This window comes from Limulus polyphemus, unplaced genomic scaffold, assembly GCF_000517525.1.
Source record: "Limulus polyphemus unplaced genomic scaffold, Limulus_polyphemus-2.1.2 Scaffold1970, whole genome shotgun sequence".
NCBI classification, from domain to species: Eukaryota; Metazoa; Arthropoda; class Merostomata; order Xiphosura; family Limulidae; genus Limulus; species Limulus polyphemus.
The window spans coordinates 1707-25174 of NW_013667580.1; the positions used below are offsets into that span (position 1 = coordinate 1707).

General features: G+C 33.3%; 1 protein-coding gene across 2 annotated transcripts in view; it reads left to right on the plus strand.

Annotated features, from left to right (window-relative positions):
* The first annotated feature begins 1040 nt into the window (after window positions 1–1040).
* Window positions 1041–23468, plus strand: part of LOC106465520 (protein neuralized-like) — a 61863-nt gene continuing 39435 nt past the window's right edge. For both annotated transcript variants that reach the window (XM_013925746.2, XM_022393433.1), the window contains exon 1: window positions 1041–1274. In XM_013925746.2, the coding sequence (XP_013781200.1) occupies window positions 1232–1274 (43 nt within the window). In that variant the 5' untranslated portion in view covers window positions 1041–1231. The remainder of the gene's footprint in view (window positions 1275–23468) is intronic.

Consider the following 23468-nt stretch of genomic DNA (forward strand, 5'->3'; position numbering starts at 1 on the left):
ATACAACAGACAGCACTATTATGTTTATGTAAATAAATCAAAAATCTTTGTTGCAAGTTAAGAAATGTCTTATATCACATATTTCTATAACATTTTGTCACAGTGTTTTGCAAATTTTTTATCTTTGCAGTGCCTCAGAATAGACAATGCGATGTTGTTTGTTTTCCCATCTGGTGCCTCGGATTGTATGAATGAGAGAAAAATTAAAAAATTGTTATTCTATTGTCTTTTCATGCGCCAGAGTTTTTTAACTGTTTTGTTTGATGCCATTTCTTGAACTTTATATATTTAAACCTTTTCTAGTATTCTGAGGGTCTGTTCCATGGGACCTGGGAGGTTCTGATGCCTTTGTTTCCCTCCGTGTTGCCTTTGACTGGCAAAGAAGTGTATGGTCCATACCCTATTGAATTTTGTTCATTTTTTGTAAAATATGTCCATTTTTCCAAATTTTTGACCAATTGTGGCAGATTGTTTTTTATCATTTTCTTCTTTTTCAGTAGTATTTAGCAGAAAACCTCCACATTTTATTCATCCACTAAGTGAGGATTAGGAAGCAGCAGTATGGACTTAAGGAATATATGGCAAAAAATTGGCCAAACTTTTTGAGTCAAATCTAAAAAATAATACCCAGGTACACAAACTCTGAATCCCCTTAGTATGCGTGCAAAGTTTCAGATCTCTACATTCTTTCCTCTTGTAGCTATGGCGGTCACATACACAGAAACAGGCTCTTTTATTATTATAGATTAATAATTCCTTTACTATGTCTTAGAATACTTACTTTTTTTTTCAAAGAAAAAGTTTGCAACACTTATTTATATACATTTACCGGTTGAAAGAAGTAGTTATTTTGGATTACAAGTTTGACATACTGACAATATGTCACTGTACCTTGTAGCAATTGTAATGATGATTTTCTTTGACTAAGATCTAAGAAAGAATAAGAGTCGGAAGTTGTATATGTTTTTCATAATTACAAAATGCAACAGTGTTTGACATAAGATACAGTGGCCTCTAGCGGCAAACAAGCTGAAGGGTAGTCGTGGCTGAGAATTTTTGTCGAAAAATCTTGCTATGCTACTGTTGATAGTTGTAGAAATAATAGTATGAAACTTAATGTTTCGATCAATAATTTTAGCTTAATTTATAGACAAGTTCTCAAACCTGATATTATGAAAGAGATTTACATTTGTACAGCGTTGAACAATTTTATTTGATTGTGGTAGACAAGATGGGAGCAACGACTAGCTCTTCCTTGAGCACAAGTCGAATGTGTAAGTATTTCATTATTTTTAAAACTAATAATCAATCTAATAAGTAAAATGGCATAATACTTGCATATAATACTTTTTCTGAAAGTTTAAATCACTGTCATTCATGAAATGTAATATAAAATGTTTGTAAACTTTATAAAGTTGCGACTGATATAAAGTATAATAATTAACAATAATGATATACATCTTTTTAACGAACTTCCATTTCCAAGAGAAAAGTCAAGCCATTATAATATATTTGTGTGTGTAATAAAAATCAAAAATCGTGATAAAATTCAAACATGTTTTTTATTTTAACATTCCTCTTAGTTTGTTCACTGATGATTTCAAATCAGAGGTGTGTAAATAAAGCATTTCAGATATTTGGCTCCCACAGGTCACTATCCAGGAGGCCTTTAGTTCAGAACTAGCACTCGTTTCGTCTCTAGCTGGGCTGTTATTTTTACACACACACACAAACACTAATTTTAAGTCTGTAAGTGTAATGGACAAGTAAAGAGAAGTGCAACAAAAAAACGTGTATCTGCTGTTTATCACAAATATTAAGTCTATTGAATTCCAGTCTTTGACTTTGAGCTCTCAAACTATAATGAATATTTATTTTATCATATAAAAGTTGTCTATTGTTTGATAAAATGAAGAAAAAGTTATATGATGGACTATAACTTAAAGCTTGAATTTTTTATTGTACACTTATAATAAGGACAGCACATAAAAAGTGATTTGAGTTTCATTCTGAATCTTGACTGCCCCAGTCTGTGTACTTCCAATAAAATTGTCTTAAACTCACAAAGCTAACAATTACATTTCTAGTTGACCTACACTTAGCTCTAAATTTAAGGTCTATGTGTTTGTGATTTTGAAACATCCATGTATGACATTCAACATACACAGTTTTCTTTCTCCATTATTTTTATTTTCTGAGCCTTTTAACTAGTGTTCATTGTTAGAATTTAATATTTATCTTAGTTGTTCATAAAAAAGTTTCAAGAAAGGATGTCAAAAACATTATCAAACATTACCACTTCTCTAACATTTATCAATTACAAGTCTACTTTTAATATTTTTGTATTATCTTTAACTCTTTCTCTGCCAAAGATTTTCCTGGCAAAACTATAGAAGCATTTTTGAGTGAAAGTTTTTAAATAAAACTTAATTAACATTCTTTCTGTTAGGGGGATTTACTTTGGAGTGAGAAAGGTTATGAAGATCAGCAGTATAAGCTTTGTAATCTCAGACCTATTTTCAATACTTGGATGTAGATCCAAATTTTACTTTGACAAAACAGAATTTTTGTGTCATAGTTCTTTAACATGTGGAATAGTTTGCTTGATGGTGTGTAATGTGCTGATATTTTGAATTTAGTTGTTTTTGTTAAATAGGTATATAAATGTGAAAAGTTGCATTTCTGTTTGCTGTACATGTAGAAAAGTTGCTTTTTCTTTTGATGTAAATTTGTTTATTGTTATGAAAAAAGTTTATTAGGACCATGGAATTTGAATCTTTTAAGGTAAGCAGGGCTTACTGTATTCTGTAAAGCACATGATTTTAATAAATCCATTATATTCATAGTAGCTGCCATCCCAATTCAAAGCACAGGAAAGATATAGGGCTTCCAGGGAGCAATATAGGGGGTTAGGTTCAAAAGCTGACCCTCCTGTGTCTGTGTCACTCCCAGGAAGGGCTAAAGGCCATGTTCCAGGTTTCATGACAATTGATTCAACTTTTCACCTGTTATAAATGGACATGCACAGACTCTTATCAAATGATTGTTTAGATGAGTAAAAACATAAATATGCAAGTATCCAAGCTGAATCAAATAATATACATCATAAGTTCTTAAAGTCGTATGAAAAACTTAGAAATTACACTGCAGGTTGTCCAAAAAGTCTGGAACCAAAGACACTTCAACAAATTTTACATAGTATGTTCCATATTCTGTCATTGTACTTCGAAAAAAAAGTTTGAATAAACAACAGGATTAACTCGACCTTCTCATGCTTTGACAGCACCATAATCAGTCATGTATCTGAAATTAAGAAAAGCTGCAAGTCACCTATGGTTCCAGACTTTTCAGATACCCTGTATGTTGTTTAGAACATACTTGAACACTCTGGATTGTTGTTGTTTTTTCACCTAGAAGAAAAAAAAAGCTCAAAGATTTGAACTTTTTCTGTAGTACTGAACTAGAGACAGTCTGATTCAGGTGTTTAAAATTGACTTCATCAAACTGCTCCTGAAGGATTGTCGGACTGGTGAAAGGATAAAGTTAAGGATGAAATACTGAATATTGGAAAAAATAAATATAAACTGTTGAACCCCAGCTCCAGGCTGTAAAGACATACCGCTGTCAATAGTGATTAGCAAATGACAGAACATGCAAATATTTATTAGACATTTTCATCCCTACTTGCATAGTTATGAGTTACAATCCATCATTTTTTTTTAAACAGCATGGTGCAAAGAGTCACACTTGTTCTCTCTGAATTCAGTCATATATATGTCTTAACCGTTATACATGTACATGTGATTTTAACTTACATCATTTAGTGTAAGTGAGCTGCATGCTGTGCCCAGAGGATCAGTTCATGCAGTTGGTCAGGTCCAACTCAAGTCATAAAACATTAAACAACAGGTGTTAAATTTCACATTCATAATAATATTAATTCCAATAATAATCACAAGTTAGTCAGGTTCATTCTACTACCATGTGACAGTAGACAGTACTACTTAGAGCTGAGCAATCTGTGGAATTTGATAATTAAGTGATCATTAGGCTCATTAATCGATTAAATAGAACTAATTGTTTATTTTTATGAGACTTGGATGATTGTAATAAACAAGAGTATCATTAAATGGAAACTAAACACTAATTTTGATTAATTAGTTATTTTTGTGAATCGTGACACTAATCAAGTAAATTAAACAATCTTGAATTAAGCAAAAATAATAGAAGAGATAATAATGTCAATATTTCAGTTACTTGGATAATTAGAATAGTTGAAAACAGTAACTTCAACCAATTATTTCTATGACATTGATTTAATTTAGATTAATTAATTGTTTTACACAACTCATAGGTAATCAATTATTTTGATTAATTGAGTCATGTTAATCACCATTTCTAGTATTACCTGACACTGTTAAATCAGGTGATGGGTGACAGTAAATAGTAACAGCTTTGAGTTGGAAGGTCACTCTTGAGGTGGGTAGCTGGACTATGACAAAGGAAATGCTACCAGGGTTGAATGAGTATATTTGCAAGGTGACTTAACCAATGGCATCAGCTACCTTTCCACGGTAGAATCTTGAGATTTGAAACTAAGGGAGAGATTATCCTATTAGCTAAGCCTACTGCTAACACACCTTGCCAGTGTACCAGTGTAAGGAAAATACCCTCAAATGAAAGAAGATAATGTTCACCCTATGGGTTTCCATGAGGCAGGATTAATGCTGGACTCCAAGCCTTGAGGAAGCCACACAAAGCTTCTGGTGGAAACAACAATAAAGAAAAGATGACAGTGGTCAATTTTGTTACGTACACTATAAACCTTGAGAACAGAAAAACAGTTGGAATCAACTTTTAGGAAGGGCTGGAAGACATAGGACTAGCAAAAATTTGAATTGTGACTGAAGGTACTATTGAATTGATTGTACTACAGGGAGAAAAAACAGAAAAGGAAAAGGCTTATTCATATATTCAAAATTCACAGATTAAATTAAAGAATTCCAAAACAAGTCATGAAATAAGGGTTATTGCAGTGAACATTTAACAGCAAAAAGAAATATAATATAATGATGATTAAAGTATATGCACTAATAAAAAACAATGGTCAGGAAGCAGTAGAAGAATCTTGTAAAGATGTACAAGAGACAGTAGTGGAAAACAATGGCAAATGTATGATGATGGGAGATTTCAGTGTGAAAATTGGAGTGGAGCAGAAAAGAGAATAAATTGCCTTGGAATCTTCAGCATAGGCATGAAATGGAATAGAAAAAGTTTGTTGAATTTCCTTGTGAATAGGCTTTGCATAAAAAAAATGCTATTTCATGAACAGAAAGATAGCCAAGAGCTACAACAACAAAATCTGCATAAACAGTCTGAAAGATAATAATGGAAGATCAACAGCTGACAGAATAGAGATCATACTCAGCTGTACCACCTTTAATAAGATACTGTACAGCTTAATAAAGAATATTAAGGAAGTTGTGAGATTGGAAAATGAAGAAGAAATACCAGACATCTCACCACAAGCGGTAGAAAATAAAAAACAAGGCCCGAGGACTGGATGAAATTGCAAACAACATACTGAGACAAGGAGTATAAGAAATGATTACCTGGCTTACAACTCTGTTTCAAAAAATATTTCAGAAAAAGTGAATACCATCCACATGGAAAGAAGCAAAAGTAATAATCTTATGTTAAAAAGGAGACAAGAAAGATTTAAAAACCTACATATCCATGTGCTTACTGTCACACATTCACAAACTTTTAACAAAAGTTCTTCTAGCTAAGCTAGTGAATATTTTGGATGCAAACAATGTTGCCAAGTCTACTTATAATGAGTGGAATTTGGCTAATTTTGTTTAAATAAAAGTCACTTTGAGGGTCGTGAGCTGTGGTTTTTTGGGTTTCTTTTATTCTAGGGCTGCTTATTTGGGTCTTTTTGTAATAGCTAACTTTAATACACAGTAAAATGGCTATAGGAATAGTTTTAGTGATTGACTGTGTTAAAGAGTAGCCTATGCATCATTACAATTTTAAATTCATCATATCCCCACTTATGTTCAGTTAAAATATGGCCTGCCCACTTGACACGTTCTGTATTCCAATTAAGCCATGCAAACTGACATTTGGAGGGTAAGCTGTAAAAGAGCAGCTTTGAAAGTCAGTGATGAATGTTTTGGGCTTGTTTCGAACGTCAGTGCTGATTGTTTTTGGATCATTTCGAAAGGCAGTTCCAGTTGTTTTGAACAGCAGTGCTGTTTATTTTTCTCATGGAACAAGACAACACTGGATGCAAACCAATCTAGAGAACAAGGTAGAATAAGAAAAGGATATTCCACAACTGACTATTTATAAGCCATGAGCCAACTAATTGACAAAGCAAATGAATATGAACTAAACCTACGATTTTGACTTTGTTGAACACAAAGACCTTTTGGTTGTATTAAGATTAATAGACATCACAGAATGATTGGCTCAGATCTTGGATGATACATATATAGTCAAAAAAAGGTTAGTGTACCTAGGTAATACCCTCAAAATGGAGACAACACAAGGGAAGAGGAAGATCTTAAAGATAAGTTGAAAGTAGGCTGGAGTATTTATAGGAAGTACAGATATATATATATATATATTCAAGAGCCAAAAGGCACCATTTCTCTAAAAGCAAAAGTATTTAATGCATACTAACAACAGTGTTTTGTAGATCAGAAATGTGCTACTATCAAAAAAAAGGAAAAAAACACAATGAACAATGGAAAGATTAATGCTTAGCATCTCAGTGAAAGACAAGATTGAGGATATAATTATATGAAAAATAAATAAAGTATTAGACATGTTGAAAATACAAATAGGATGAAGATGGGCTGAACATGTATGAAGAAAAGATGAGAAGAGATAACAAAGAGAATAAAAAACTGACAGATAAGAACAAGGAAAAGAAAGAAGAGACAACAAAATATTGAGAAACAATATACATGTAGTAGTATATATGTGACACCAAGCCTGGGGATATATTGGGAGAGATTTGGAAAGAGAAATTAGATGTCCTAGGCTACATTGTATAGAATATGGGAAGCATGCAAAGAGGAGTTGTGTGCTTTGGCTATTGTTAAGATGCATGTAAAATATAACGTGTATGTGGCAACATGAATTATTATGACATAGTGAGGCTCCAAATTTGTTTTATTATAATGTACTGAATCCTCTGTATAAAACCAGTTTTGTGAATGTTTATGTAAACAGCATGTTTCTCAGTAGGTCACCGTTAAAAAAATCTTTGTGATATGTTTTTAGAATTGAGAACTTTTGTGGTTAGTCTGTTAGATGTCATTGATATTACTAAGTCTTAAATGAAAATTATGAAGACATTATTTTAGTATCCTTTAAGGTCTTTTGTAAAAACCATTTTAATAAAAGAAGACAAGAAATGGTTTTATTTTCCAGAAGTGAGCTGGAAAATTCTGAAAGAAATGGCTAACAAGTTTTTGTTTTGCTAACTTCAGTTTTAGGAAAGTTAAGAATTGGACGGAAAATTAGCCTAGTGGGTAGAAATTCACTTTTCCTTAAGAATCTTTTCAGTCTTAAAAGGACCATATGGCATATTAGTTATACATTGTAATATTAATAACTAGTATTAGTAATAAGTTGGAATATTAAAATTAATTATTGGTATGTCAGAAGCAGTTAGTCATCAATTACAATCAAATAGTAACATTTTCTTAATTTTTCTATAAGTTGGAATAAAAACATTATAAATTACTTATGTTTATTTGAATCTTTTTTTCTATCCATATATCTATATATGTAGTACTGTACAGTATAAATTTGTAGCAGAGAACACAAAAAATTCATGACTTAAACTTTATGCATGAATATCTTATTAAAATCATAGTTTTTTATTTTGTACAGTATGATTTTCAAGCAATAAGCTTCCAGCCTATAATGATCTAAGAAAAGCTCAGCTTGGCAGGGTTTGGTGAATGTTAACCAATGTGAAAACTACTTGTTTAATTACATTCGATTTACTACATAAACATCCTGTTTCCTTCTGAAGAGATTGAGAAATAAGGATGTAAGAAAATATAAAAACAACAAATCCTTGAAAAATATATTGTAATCGTTATAATCAGTTATGAAAAAAATCATAATCAAATGCTTTTTCATTTGACTCTAACATTGAATCTTCAATTCTTCTGATTAAGTGTCACACCACTATTAAGAAGTATAAAGTTATGCACTTGAGTTATGAAAATTTTGGAAGGAGTTAATTTTGTGAAAATAGCTTTGGTGGTGTAAAGAGTAAAAGTTTAAATGTGACTATCAGTAAAACCTTCTGCTAATTTCATAAGTGATAATTGTAATGAAAAGAGGAGATAGAGTTTGTGTTTCTATTAATGTAAGAATAGTTTACTAGAACTTTTTATGAATGATTAAAAAGCAGTTATTCAATGATGCATGAATCTCTGTTTAGTGTGTTTCTGTTTCTGAGAGTAATATAAAAGTATTGAAGAATTGAAAATATTTGTCTTATGTGTTCTTTATATCTCTGCAAGTCCTTTTGTTTTCCAGAATACAAAAGGGTGTATCTAAATTAAGTGTGATCTTTTTGTGTGTGTGTGTGTGTGTGTTCGAGGATATTTAAACTTGAACTTGGGGAAACAGGTGCTCACTTAATACAGTGATAGATATTTTAAATAGTTTGACTTTCTATATTTCCAAATGTCCTGGGAAAAAATGTCAACAGAGAAAGGGGAAGGAGGAGTCCCTCCTTTTTGGTTTATGAGTTTAAAGAAAAGTGATATCAGAAGCCTTTGGAATTTCAATCATTATGCCTAAAGAAATCATAAATGTATTAAGTAACAGTTTAAGTATATGAATGTTTTTGTGTGTATCCCACATGTAGAACATTAGAACAGGATCACAAAAGGTCATTCAGCTCATGAAGCTATGATGATAAAATTGCATATAAAGTGGTTTCAGTGCTACAATAGCATGTGGTCTACAAAGATATTTACACTATCGTGTGTGGTCTACACAGATACTATCACCATTTTAACTTTTGTTTATTTGCAATTGGTGCTCTCAGGTGTCATTCAATACCACATTGGTAACTGATGGCACTCTGATAGTCAGTGATATTACCAACATTGTGCACCATGTGGTTGGTTCTGTTCTGATCTTTGATCCAGGATTCCTGAACTCCCACTTATGTTACCTCGGCTTGATCTGCCCCACTTGGTAAAGTGTTTCATCACTATTGTTTCCACAACTGATTTTGCTTCTAATTCCCTTTTCCCCTCATGGATCAGGTAGTCCTATCTTCACTGCTTCAATTCCACAGTTATTTTTGTTTTTTCATCCTCCAGTTATTTTTTGCTGACTTTCAGGCTCCCTTGTTGCATGAGTTTCTCTCATTTGAATCTCTTCTTTCAGTCTAGAGATCTCCTGTTTTTTCCTCCTTATTTTTTATTAATCTCTCTATCCATCCACTAGTCTCTTTTACTCAACTTTTTCATTCATTCTCATGCTTTCCTTTTATGTCACAACTCTATCAGTTTTATTAAGGTAACTTGTACAAATCTATTTTCCATATTAATATAAATTTTCTATTATTTTGTACCAGTTATCTTAATTTCTTTGTTTTTGGGATGTACTTTATCATTTTGCTTTAATTTCTGACATTTAACTCCATCAATCTTCTTTCCAGGCTCTTTGTCATGCACCCTTTCTTTGTGATGTATTTTTTTGGGGTGGTATTTTTTCTACTTTGGTATTTTGAGCTGTAGAAGCTCATCAATGGTCATTTCTGCTTACTTTAGTTTCTTGCTTTTGGGAACATTATATATGGCCTTGTGAGGTTGTTTCCTTTTCTGTTCCTTGCCCTTTTGTTACCATTCAAGGACTCTCCTCAAAATGGGGATCTTTGGAGCAATTTTCTTTCTGGTGTTGTCCCTCAACTCTGGTCCTATGGGAGCTCTGCTCTCCCACTCTGTACACCTGTGAACTCCCTTTGCTACAACCTATTGAGTTCCTCAATTGTGTTCTCAGTAGGTTTTCTCCCTATCTTTCTACTCTGTACCTCACCTGTTTCAAATTCTGTGGCACTCGTTTGTCAGTCTGCCCCACTTGACCCAACTTGATCTTCTTTTGGTTCTATTGTGAATGACCAAATTTGAGATATTTTACACTTACTCCACATCACTATTTGTTTGCCCATCTTTTGCTTCTTTTAGTTCATCTACAATGGTCAAACTTTCAGTTCACAGCCATTTTCTTGAAGTTGACTCCAACCCCTTCTTATTTTTGTGTCTGGTGGGCTTTTGCTCAACAGTTACAGGATGTTTAGCTTCTTGCCTCATCCAACATGGACTCTTCTTTGGGAGTCATCTTGTTTAGGGTGGCTGTATCAATTCTCACATCAGTAACCCTTACCCTGTATCTCATTTACTTTGAGGTCTTTCTCACTTTGTATGTGGTGCAGGCTCAGCCTACTTTGTATCTTTGAGATATGGAGCTTTTGATGCATGAGGGGATTTATCACTTTTGAGGACTGTGCTCTTTTAAGTCTTGTTCCTCTTGGGTGTGCCCCAACATGTCCCCTTTTGTGGTTTCTGGCTTGCCAATATAGGTATATCCAGAAATCCACTGTCTTCTTTTCTTCTCTTGCAGTTATGGTGGCTCACATAACCCTCGACACCCCTTTTCCTTGCCTTACCCTGAACTGAATCTGTTTGGAATCCTTCAGGGCTCAGGAGGTAGTCTGTAGGCTCATTCATATGTGAGTTTTCATATATTCATAGTGAGTGCAGCACAGGTAGCATGTTGTGTTGTTTTGTGCTTGACAACCAATCCTCCAAACAAACCTTTCCATCAATGCCTGTGTTCATGTAAGATGCAATTCTGGATCCCTGATCCATTTCTATCATTTGGTCTCCAGAGGAAAGGTTATTTTATATCTACATCTTTGACAAGGTGGCTACTCTGCAGGCTTGCTTTCATCTTCTCTCTCATCTGTCTTATTTTCTTATCATGAGCCATTCCAACACCTCCTCTGTTGTTTTTTTCACACACACATACACAAAGGAGGCACTTGCTTCTGGGACTCTTATTTTCTTGGCTACAGACTTTCTCTGTTGGGCCCACAATCACCCTTTTCAGTTCTCAGTCTATCATGTCTTGGGAGATCGACTATCTCACCTAGGCCTTGACTCTTCTTACAGATTGATTTCTCTATTTTCTGTTGTTCTTAGTTGATTTGTTTCCACTATGGGAGACATCACTCCCTTCCGCTCCTTTATTCCAATCTTTTGGTATCCATTCCCAAGCTCTACAGTTCTGGCAGAAAATGCTATTTGCTTGGTATGGCTCATCCTCTCTTTCTGTTTTTTGGACATATTTCTTCCCCTTCTAGTTTGTGTGAGCTATCACTCTCACTTTTGTCTTGGCTTTGTCCCACAATACATTTACCACAGAATCAGGTCCATCTCCTACCCTGACCACTCCTTCCTCCCCAAAATTTGGGTGGCTTGTGAGGTGATAGGATGCTTTCTCCATTCATTTTTCCTCCCTGTACAATCGTTCTGACCCAGATCGTCTATTTGTTTTATCTCATTTGTTCTTTTCAGGGCACTTGCAAATGTCTTTTCTTGCTTTAGGAATAATCTTTTTGTGGAGGACCCCCCCCCCCTTCACATATTTGTCTCATTCCTTATGCTACAGGGAGACTTCACCTATCTAGGATATCATCTCTCTCCAGTCACCATTTTCCACACTTCATGGTGGCTCTCTGATGGGGATTTGTTTATTCTTCTCTTTTTTTCAGGTCTCACAATCACCTTATTCTACATGTATATATCTATATTATGGAGATGACAGAATCTACCATATAGCTATTGTTGTCTCTCCAGAAATACTTTTCCAAAATATATATTATGTAGGAGATAACAGAGTGTTAATCCCAACTGCCCCTGTTCAGGCCATTCTGCATATGAAGGAAAAACAGACCTAGATGTGTAACTGTCTACACACTTGGCTAGTGCCTGCAATGTTCAGTCATTGTAATTCATTGCACAGCCTATCATTGTGGGACCACATGCAGATGTGATGTTTTCTGTTTGGTGTAAGCATCTCTCTGGCATTTGCCTATATGCAACTTCTTTCCTCTCATTTTCTTCTACTGGAGCAAAGGGAGGATCTTTCTTTCTCCAGTATCAAGCTGCTGGGGAGGTTGCTATGGAGAGTTACCCATTGGAATGGTGTAATACTACTGTTATGAGACCAAGTGGGCGCACCACTCAGTAGGTAGTAGGGCTGAAGTGTCTCAGTAATATAGGCCTCCTCGCTGCACTATGAACTAAGACATTCCTTGTGGTTAGTCTAGCCAGCTGGGTCTTGTGTTCTTTTCAGGAATCAAATCTGGGATGTTTCTCCCTGTATCTGATTATTATGATAAGTATCTCACAGAAGTATTTCTCTGACCTGGAATGGTCAGAGCTATAACCCTAACCATACTCATAGTCAGATGTCTGCCTGCGAGATAATGGCTGATTGAGCTAATCTTACATTCTGCCCACATTAACAATAGTTTAGCACCAAGAAAAATATTATTTTCACACTATTTTTTTTGCTCTACCGCATCACTTGGGTGAAGAATACTCTTTGCTTGAGAAGAATGTGGTCTCCCACCAAATGATGCCCCACTAGGTACACCCACCCCAGTCAATGACATGCTTCTTTGGTTTTCCCTTTCTGACATTATGTTTTCAGAAAGGAGTTCATCTCTGTAATTATTTTATTTGCACCATTTTCAATGTAGGATTCTAGCTACCTGTTCTGTGAAGGGGTGAGTAGCAATTCTAAAGATAATATTTTCTTTACTTGAAAATTTATTTGAGATAGATACTCACCTTTCCTCCCCCACTTCAGTTGCATTTAGTTTGCCTCATCAAGGATGAGCCTATGTTCAAATTCTAATGCTCATTGGGATTACTGTTCATGGAAGGTGTATCACTCTTCTGTTCATGCATGACTATAATCTAATGGTGATTACATCATAGGCTAGTGCAATACATATTAACACATGTAAGGGTAGGAGCTTCATTCAAGGCTTGTGGCAGTGCATGACATAATAGTTGTTTATTGTACAGAGAAGTATCTATCTGAAATGCATTTTTGGGTAAGGGAAGTGTTAACTTTGAGATGAATGGATTTAGATAAACAGACATGTACAATGTAAGTCAGGTTTGGAAATTAAAAGAAGATTAGCTTGATTTTTTTTTTTTCTTTTAAACTTGGATGCGTAGATATAGAGCAGATTTCAGAATTTTTAGTTTTTCAATGTGTGGAATATTAGTATATCCAGTTTAGGGAGAAAATGTCCATGGTACACAAAAGGAGTACTGATTAGTAATGGTTCATTTTAATTAATTTCATTAATTATATTAATAAAATTGGTCATATATTTAATGCGTAAGTTGATGTCATTATGTATGGTCAGCATAAGCAGATAATTTTTTGGTAATTTTGTTTATGTTAGAAATAATGGGACAGCTGGGATTATTAGGTTTGTGTATTTTAGATAACAGTTAAAATCTCCCTGGACAAACTAGCTCCTGTGTCAGATATTGGAAGGTTTCTTTGTCAGTTTGATTATTTTAGAAAAATTCATGCAGGATTTAAAATTATGGGTGCTTGTAATGTTGAACATGATCTCAATATGTGCAGTTCTATGCATTCTGTACACAGTTATTAACATCATAAGTTCCTATATAGATACTTGAACTTTCTATATTATCTATTACAATAATACTCAGTTTTTGTCTGTCCTGCACAAACACCTTACTATCTAAAAGTGCATGCATGAGTACTTCATTTCAGCGAATGTAACCAAAATGCAGATGTAAATGTACTAGTAGACATTTTGTACAACATCTTACAAGCTCATCAACATGTTTAAAAAGGTCTGTTAGGTCATACAATAACATTATAAGTTTATTGAGTGATAGTTTTAAGGACGGTGAAGTTTGGCCTTAACTAAAGTAAAGCAAAAAACGTACATCAGTTAGTGCAAATATATCAAATATAGGCTGTACTTAATAAAAGCTTAACTAATGTTAGGCCTAAGACAAGTGGGCTTATAGATTTTGCTGTCTGTGATTAGAATTCTTTCATTTTATTCTAGAAATCCTGTATTTAAAGAATTATTTTTGCAATAAAGATACTCATTGGACAGTAAATGCTCTGTGAGCCTCTGCTAGTTTACATTGTTACTGATCATAAAAGTATTCTGTGTTCTCAGTGTTATTAAGATGGAAGAGTAATTTGTTTAATAGCTTTTCTGTATTGGAAATGTTTATAAATCTTACTTACTGCAGATTGTGTGTATTTCAACAGTTTATTATGTGTAGGAAATTTTTTGACGTAAAGATTTACATAAAATGCATGCAACATTTCTCTCTCCAGTCCTGTGATATTAGTTTTGAGTTTTCCAGTTGTTATCTATAAAATCAGTACATTGGTGTCTGTTGTGGACAATTGTGATAAGACTAGAATGTAGAATTATACAATCCACTGTCAAGTTCATTAAAGAAAATGAAGATTAGAAGCACATGTTTTTAAAAGTGACATGAATCTATTTTAACGTATTATGGAATAAAGATGTATGAGATACTTTGAAGCATCTATGTGCAGAAGCCTCGATGATGGGTATTTAAAACATGGTACTGATAAGGCCAATATATTTTGAATTAAGTTAAAAGAAATTAGAATAAACAAACAACTTTTTATTTAGCTGCAGAAGTCTTATCCTGAACTTTTTTGTCCAGTGTTTGTACACAACAGAGTCTTATAAACCTCCTCTTCACATTTTCAACTGTCTTTGCAATGTGCTACATTACTACTACCACTGGTTCAGCATCCTACCTGCCAACTTGTCTTTATGCCTTGTTGGGCTGTACTTTATACAAATACATGGATAGGCTATTCCTACCTTTGGCCTTTCTATCTATGTAAGGTTAAATAAGAGAGATCTAGCATTGAATCAAATTGCCAAATCTAACAAGCAGCCCATTTCTTCAAGGTATAAATCATAGCTTCAGAGTTTGAAAGTTCAAAGGGACCCAGAGGAAAAGAAAAGTTGAGAGTACTAGTGTAGACACAAATTTTGAGGCCAAGTGTGTATTGCCATTTTCTGTTGAGTGATACTTAGGTCTGCCACAGAGGGGCACTGTAATCTGTTGTTACCTGATGACATATCTTTCATTTGTTGAATATTTTGCAATGTGTGTGTGGCATAGCAGAGAATTTTTATTTATTGAATATTAGAACCATAGATTTCTACAGTATTTTTAAACATTGCTACTTTTCTTCTTGTATTTTGTGTAGCTACCAATGAGGATACCCAAATGATGACTTTTGGCAGAGTGGTCATAAAGGCTTTTTCTGGTTACTAACTGTTATTAATTGTAATTGTTACCTAACATTTTTAGCAATTCTTCTGGTAGAAGTTATAAGCAGCTGGTAAATTAGCATAGGTTAATAAATAAATACATTTAGCATAGGTTAATAAATAAATACATGTAGCATAGGTTAATAAACAAATACATCTCTGCACTCTTGATGGCAAGTGGTCTTTGAAACTTTTGGCTTAAAAACCATGAATATTGGATTTATGCATTATAAAGGGCAATAAGTCAGAAATGGGACAAATTATTTGCAGACCAATAGTATATAATGAAACTAACTTTAGCAAGAAATGAAATTTTTAGACATGTGCTTTAAAACTCCATGCTAGAAATGATATTGATGCTGATGGTTTTCAATATTCAAATTGATATAGATTTAGACAGGGATAAATAAATATCTGTTTACTCAGAAAATTGTAAGGAAGGAAATATTGTTCATCTAGTGCACCCTTAAGAGTACATTTTTATACATTCCAAAGAGTGTCTTGAGAATCATTGACACATGTACTGGATGTGCTTTAATAGAAGAAGCTCTGTTTTTACCATCTCATCTATGATTTTTCTTTAAGTCATCTCAAAAAGTCAGATACCCCCAACTGGAAATATCGGCTTCTCTTTAATGAACACCTATTAAGTCATGTGTCTTTCCCAGTTTTTACAGATGGCTTCAAATCTGTGGGCTCTCTGGGCATTAATCAATGTTCATAAGGAATCAAGTTGAATCTTTCCATAGGACTGGGTCAGTATGCATGTTATACTCTTTTACAGAGTTTCTTTCAAAATTTAAGTAAACAACTTTACTACCAATGTATGTCAATAAACTTAGCATGAAAACATAGTTTATAATTCTGATTTTTATTTTATCTCATTTTTAATTTCTTAATTTCAAAAGAAAATACTTATAAAATCTCAGTCTTCACTTTTTTCTGTAACATGATGTGTCTGCTCTTTAGATTCACCTTTACAATGCTATACCTACCTTAATATAAGTTTCAGAGTGTCCAGGCAATTAGAAAACACAAACTATACAACTTTATAAGTAGAAACCTAAAATATGAACCTCCTACTTTCTTCATTTGTTGAGGTATCAATAAATTTGTCAAACCCACCAGAGAAGCCCCTCTTTGTCTGTCTTTTTATACTCTTTGCTAATAGTCCTTACAAAGGTGATGGATATGTTTTCAGCCAATAGAAAGAGCATTATCTCCTGTGTAGAAATCATAGAGAGCCATTGCTTAGACTTTTCTCATTTTGATTTTGGTGATCATAGTTCTTTGCTATAACTTAAAGATGTTTTTAACTGATTTATAAATTCCTTGGAAAGCCAGGTAGATTATAGAAAATTTGGGACATTCTATTCCTAACCCTTGTATATTTTTTGTTTTGTAAAATATATATTTGAAATCTAAATTAATTTGTATTTGAACAGTTAACTTAGTGAAAAAAAGTGAGGTCTAGCACAGTGACAGCTATCACTTACACAGATCAAGTGGGTCATGCATTTTGCTTATGGGTGTTTCAACAAATACCTAGTGGGCTTTCACTCGGATTTATAGTTTTGATGGAAGATGATGGTCAAAAGAACAGGCAGTAAAACCACAAAATAAAAAAAAGACAGATGTGAATAGGTTAATAGCTGAAATTATGCATATGATAAAATTGAAAATCCTGAAAAACTATGCAGTTAAAGAAGAAAGTGATGGGTATGATTCATTTTTTATCTTTTCATTTCACCATGTGTTGAATCTTTCATTACAGTTAATATTAGGGTAGAGAAAGTAACAAATAAATCATTGTACCAAGAACAAACTATTGATATTCATTTAGGAGGTTCAAGAGATTATAAAACCTGTAATATGAAAATTGTGAGATGAAAAGAAGTGTTTTGTATTCGTAGCTTCAAAAAATCACCTTTCACTTAGACTAACTCAGTAGAAGCTTTGTAAATTCACAGACAAATCTTTAGTATAAACACTTTATTTATACAGTCTGCTTTTTTTTTTTATATACAAGAGATTTCCAATTGTTACCAAAAGCTTGCCAAATTTCGTGAACATGCACTTAGTAAACTCGAAATTTTAGTACCTATAGTTTCACACTTTTATGGTGGGTCCAATTAACCTATTTTGTATAGAAAAAGTTAATTGCTCAGCTCTATGAATTAATTGTATATTATAATATTATTATTATAATAAAATAAACATTACAGTTCACCAACTTAATATAATTCATGCTATAACAGTCATTGCTCATTTAATGATATACACAGCATTTCAACCATTATGCATCTTTCATATTCAAGCCATCCCAGTGAGCCCTGGTATAGGAGAAAGGCCTCATTTAATGATATACATAGTGTTTCAACCACTATGCATCTTTCATATTCTAGCCATCCCAATGAGCCCTGGTATAGGAGAAAGGCCTCATTTAATGATATACATAGTGTTTCAACCACTATGCATCTTTCATATTCTAGCCATCCCAGTGAGCCCTGGTATAGGAGAAAGGCCTCATTCACAGTGGATATAGCAGATATAGTGTGGGTGACATATTGTTATACATTCTTCTTTACTTTCACTCATAACTTCTTAGATTGACCCAAGAAGTTATATAAGAAACATTGAAGGCCTGGCAGGGTAAAAGAATTCCCAGGTATGTTATGTAAGGTAAATTACAAAAGATTTATGAATCTGTGGATGGCCCTATTTATGTATCAAATACTGTTTTGTATTATAAAACATTACTGTGATGAGAGATAGCTCTGACATGGCTCTGAATCATTTTATGAAAAATCCAATTTGTTTAGTTAAAATTTCACCATCAGAACAAAATAAATCATCCAAAAGTATTTGTACGGACTTAGTTATTTCATTTAGGAGATTATACATATTTATCCAAAGAAAAAAAGGCTTCAAACAAATGAAATCTTTGATTATTTTTACAAGGTTTTTTTTTTCTTGAAACTGGTACCTGTGAATTACAGATATCAAGTACACCTGTTCACAATTATCATTTCATGCTTCTAAAGTTTTATGTTTGTCATAAGAGACTGGTTTCTGTTAATGTTTTGAATTCCAATTTGACTTGCAGAAATTGAACTTCTGTTGATGAAATTTGCTACATTTTGTTTTTTATTGGTCTACAAGTTAAATCTGAATTCAAAACCTCATTATTCTGATTGATTATCATTTAGAAATGGATAAGTTATGTTGTTAAAATCTTTAAGCTTGATGAAAATGTAAAACAAAATAATAGTACACAGGGGTGAAATTCTCAAAAAAATAAAAATAGAAGTACTCACCTGGGTGAAGTGGACCTGTTTTTGGAAAAGAAAAAAAACCTACGTGTAAACCAAAAACGATGAAGCATTTCAAATAAGTACCGGCAGAATTTCACCCCTGATAGTACATCAAACTGCAAAGTGACATTACATTAAAACATGAATACAGCAGTTGATGTATTTTGACGATAGAAAACTAAGAGAGAGAAGAAAAAAGCAAACAAATGAAAAAAATGTTTTTGTATTTTTTTGAAATAATACTAAATTTTACTTTCTTTCTATTATTACCTAAACTACTTAATTCCATACTTTTAATTTAGTCATTTAACGAAAGCTAATACGAGGGTTTTTCTTTTTTTTCCATCTACTTACATGCACTTACACTCAATTTATAATTTAACAGAATATAATTTAAAACAGTGTCAAATTGTAATGATTTATTTCTTATTCCAAATATAATAATTTGATAATTTAGGAAAATTAATTCTTACAAAAATACAAGGTTTTAAATCATTCCAAAAACTTTCTTCTTTACATGACCAAACAACATATTCTAAATATGTTCAGTACAAAAATAACATTTACTATTTTGTTGAAATCTTGTTTTGTTTGGAAAGCTGTCATTGCTTAAGATTTCATGTAAAATTCTCAATTAGAACCATCAATGTTTAATATTATTTCTAATTATAGATTATAATCTACATAAATATTCCATATTTTTTTCTATTTTTATTTTGAAAGAAAAAGCTACTTTCTGTTTTTTTCTTGAGGCCTTCTTGTGAAAGCTGCTTTGGTTAATTTTTAAGTGCAATAGTTTTAGTTCTTGGGGGGGGGGTCCATAAAAATGCTTGTTTTTTACCTTTAAATTGTATGGCATTTGATAAAATACTTCCTTCCATTAGAATAAAACAAATATGTTTAGTGTGTAAACTGTGCACCCAATGAACACCTTTAACTTTCTTTTTCTCCAGTTTTGTTTACTATCCTATTTTTTCTGATTCAATCAAATTGAAGGCTTTTTGAACTTCATACTTCCTTTCTTCAGCTTCATAATTTCTATTTTTAACACTTTTACAATAAGTAAAAAATGTTTTCTAGTTTTTTAACAGCATATTATTTGTTTCTGATCATAATTTCTGTATATCAGCTATGCTTATTTGTCCACCTTTTTTCTTCTGTCGTTTTCGTATTAGGACCTGGCATGACCTATTGGTTAGGGTGCTCGACTCGTAATTTGCGATTTGCGGATTCGAACATGCTCGTCTTTTCATCCGTGGGGGCGTTATAATATTACGGTCAACCCCACTATTCATTGACAAATAGTAGTCCAAGAGTTAAGGATTGGCGGTATTAACTAACTACCTTCCCACTTTTATATTTTTGCTAAATCAGGAACAAATTGCGCAAATAGCCCTCGAGTAGCTTTGCGCAAAATTCTGCAAACAAATACGTTCTTTTTAATATCCTTGTCGGTTATCTCTTATACTTCGTTTTGACCTTGCTGCGTATGACCTTCACGGTTTACTGTTGTTGTAGGCATTTCATGTTGATAACTGAGGTTTTTGTCTTTTTTGTGCCATGCAGAATAATTCAGTTGTTTTATAGTATTTTGTTTTTGTTCAGTTTCTTTGTTATAGATTTCTAGTATTTATATAACTTTTTTGAATACCCGCAAAACCGGAATATTTTAATAGAGCTTAAAAGTACGTATACTCACTTCTTGCCGTCCTAACCGGAAGTTCGAATAACAACTTTTAATTTCGAACAAAATCAAAGTTTACATCGTTAGGACGGCCCAAATGTAAATAGGCTAATCGCAACGCTCCAAGCAGCAGGTTTGATCAAAATAGGTTGTTGTACTGGCTGTTGTCGTATAAAGAGTCTCGGCAGTCTTACGTCTGTACACGTTTAATTTGCCCACTACTTCAGTGGTGTGAATAAAAGCTAACAAAACTGTGTTTGTTTGTCCATATGCGTATAGCTTACCACAAGCTTTCATCGTTTTAACTCATGAGCATTACTTTGTATCTTCCTACCATTTGTTACATCTTCTGAATTTCCCCACACACTTTTCTTCCTAAACAAAGACCTGTCATGGCCTGATGGTTATGGCACTCCACTCGCAATCTGTGAATCGCAAGTTCGAATCCCGTCACCGAATATGTTCGCCATTTCAGCCGTGGGGTCGTTTTAATATTACGATCAGTCCCACTGTTCGTCGCCGGTAGGTGGTCTAGCTTCATTCCCTTCAGTCTATCACTTCAAAACTAAGGACGGCTAGTACAGATAGTCCTCGAATGGCTTTGTTCAAAATCCCACAAACAAACAAAACCTCCTTGACAGTTCATCAAATCGTCAAAAAAATGTTTACTAAAAGACAGCGTAATAATTCAGTTTTAACATCGTTAAATGTGCGTTATCAACAGATACTGGAAAATTCCTTTCTTTTTCAGCCATCCCGATGCATGTTCTCTGGTTAAAGATAAAATTCTTCATTTTCTCATACATGTCTGTTTTATTCAACTCAGTCCCAGATATTACCCGTATTAGCTTCTCCCCTTGTTAATTATTGGTTATTTTACATATTGAATACTCGATAAAAGTTGTTACCATGGTTATTATTACTGTTATTAGATTACTTTCACTGGTATTGGACAAATTTTCTCACAGATGATACCCTGGTTAGAGATTGTGTCTCACGCATTTTTTCCCCCCTAAAATGGGCTGTTTTAATAAAATTAGATGTTTCACTGGTGCCTCATTCTCATCATAAGGTCTGTTTAATAAAATTTCATGTTTCATGTTATGATAAGTACGAAATGGTATCCAATTGTAGTGCAGAACAATGTCTGAGGTACGTTTCACCTAGCCATTCTGAACATGAAAATTGTTCCACGTACTCTTAAAACACCTCACCGTTCCTGATTATGAAAGCTGTTGTGGTAAGAAACAGAATCATCAGATTTTGAAGGTTGTTTTTGTACAGTGTACTATACACAGTAATTACAGGCTTTGTGTCATCTTAAACGTTTTACTGAACAGTTAATTTTGTATATCAGTTTCTCCGTTGAATTACTTCTTTATATTGATAATTTTTAATGGTTTATTTTATGTTTGACAAACATGTGTATTGTGTAAACTTAAAAAATAACAGTTCAAGCTAATATAGAATTATAATTAATTTCTTTGTGTTTGCTGCAAGCAATTTCAAGTACCTGGATATAACACTTTTTCCTCTGTCACGTTCAGTTGTCATATCAGTGATTCATCATTTCATGTTACGACTCAATTATTTGAACTAATAAACACAGAACAGTACACAAATATTAGATTATTCTAACCGTTGATAAGATCTTATACCAAAAAGAAGATGAGAACATTCCTAATTGTAAGCTATAAACTCCTGAAGTGTAAGAAACTGCTGGGTGTTATCAAAGTAGCCACCAGATGGCGCAGTTCGAACTTGGTTGCACTTGTAAAGCAAGGACGCCAAATGTAAAGGGGAGGGGCTGTTGGCTCCACCTCCACAAGAAGATTAGAAAAACATGGTAAATTTTACGCTTTTACTACGTGTGCTATAAATCACTATACAGTACAATCAAAGGCTAGACCACGTAGGACCTGTAAGATTTATCTAACCTCCAGTATATTAAATCACAAATAGTATTGCTGTTGTACAGATAGGAAGTGGGCAGTCTTTGGTAAAACGTATCCCAGCTGGCCTGATGAGCTCTGGTATTAGCCAAAAGGCCTCGTTACCACGAAATACTGCAGATATACTGTGATGGACATATTTACATTTTCTTCTTTGCTTGCGCTCATAAGTTCTAAAAATTAGTAACAGTAACGTTTTTGGGGATTCTATTAAATATAGGGTAGAGTGAATCTGATACTGTAGTGTGTATGAAATAATAATACATATGCTTTTGGGTTCAGCTAAGATAAAGGTGCTGTATTGGTGTGCTCTTTTAACTCCAATACGTCGATTGTATCTTAATTGTACAATTTTTCAGACAGATTTTTACAACCACTCCACCGAGTGGATACACATGTTATTAAACATAAAAGAGAAATTAGAACACCAAAATAACATACACGTATATTTAATTGTTTCTATTCCAAATGTTCTTTAAGAACGTTACTAGTACTTTAAATATCTTTCTAAGTTATATAAAAAAAATAGTTTAAAGTCTTTACGAATAATGTAGCAATAAAAGATAGAATGTTAAGGATTTAGTGTACTTGGTTGTTGTTAAGTGCAAAGCTACACAATGGGCTATCTGTGCTCTGCCCATCATCAGTATAGAAACCCGATTTTTAGCGTTATAAGCCCTCCAGACCAATGAGGGAACTCAAATATTTTAAGTGTAGGATGAAGAATTGAGTCATCGGATCCCGACGGATATGTTTAAGTATACTTATCAGCTAATTCGGGTTTTCATGTAGATATTTGCACAAAGGTATACTCCCCTTCTGTTTGCACTATCCGCTAACTCATATCTCTAAAGTTAGGACCGCGATTTCTTTCCTTTTTTTTTTTATGGTGTAATAACGAGACGATAGCAATAAAAATAAATAAATAGAAGTATCTGCTACAGTTACATAACTTTTGTAAAATTCGGTAAAATAGTAAGTGTATAATATAGTTTGTAACGTCAGAGTTGAGATAAAATCTCAACTAATGTAAACATATCACTAATCCTAGGAAGAATGATATCAGTGCT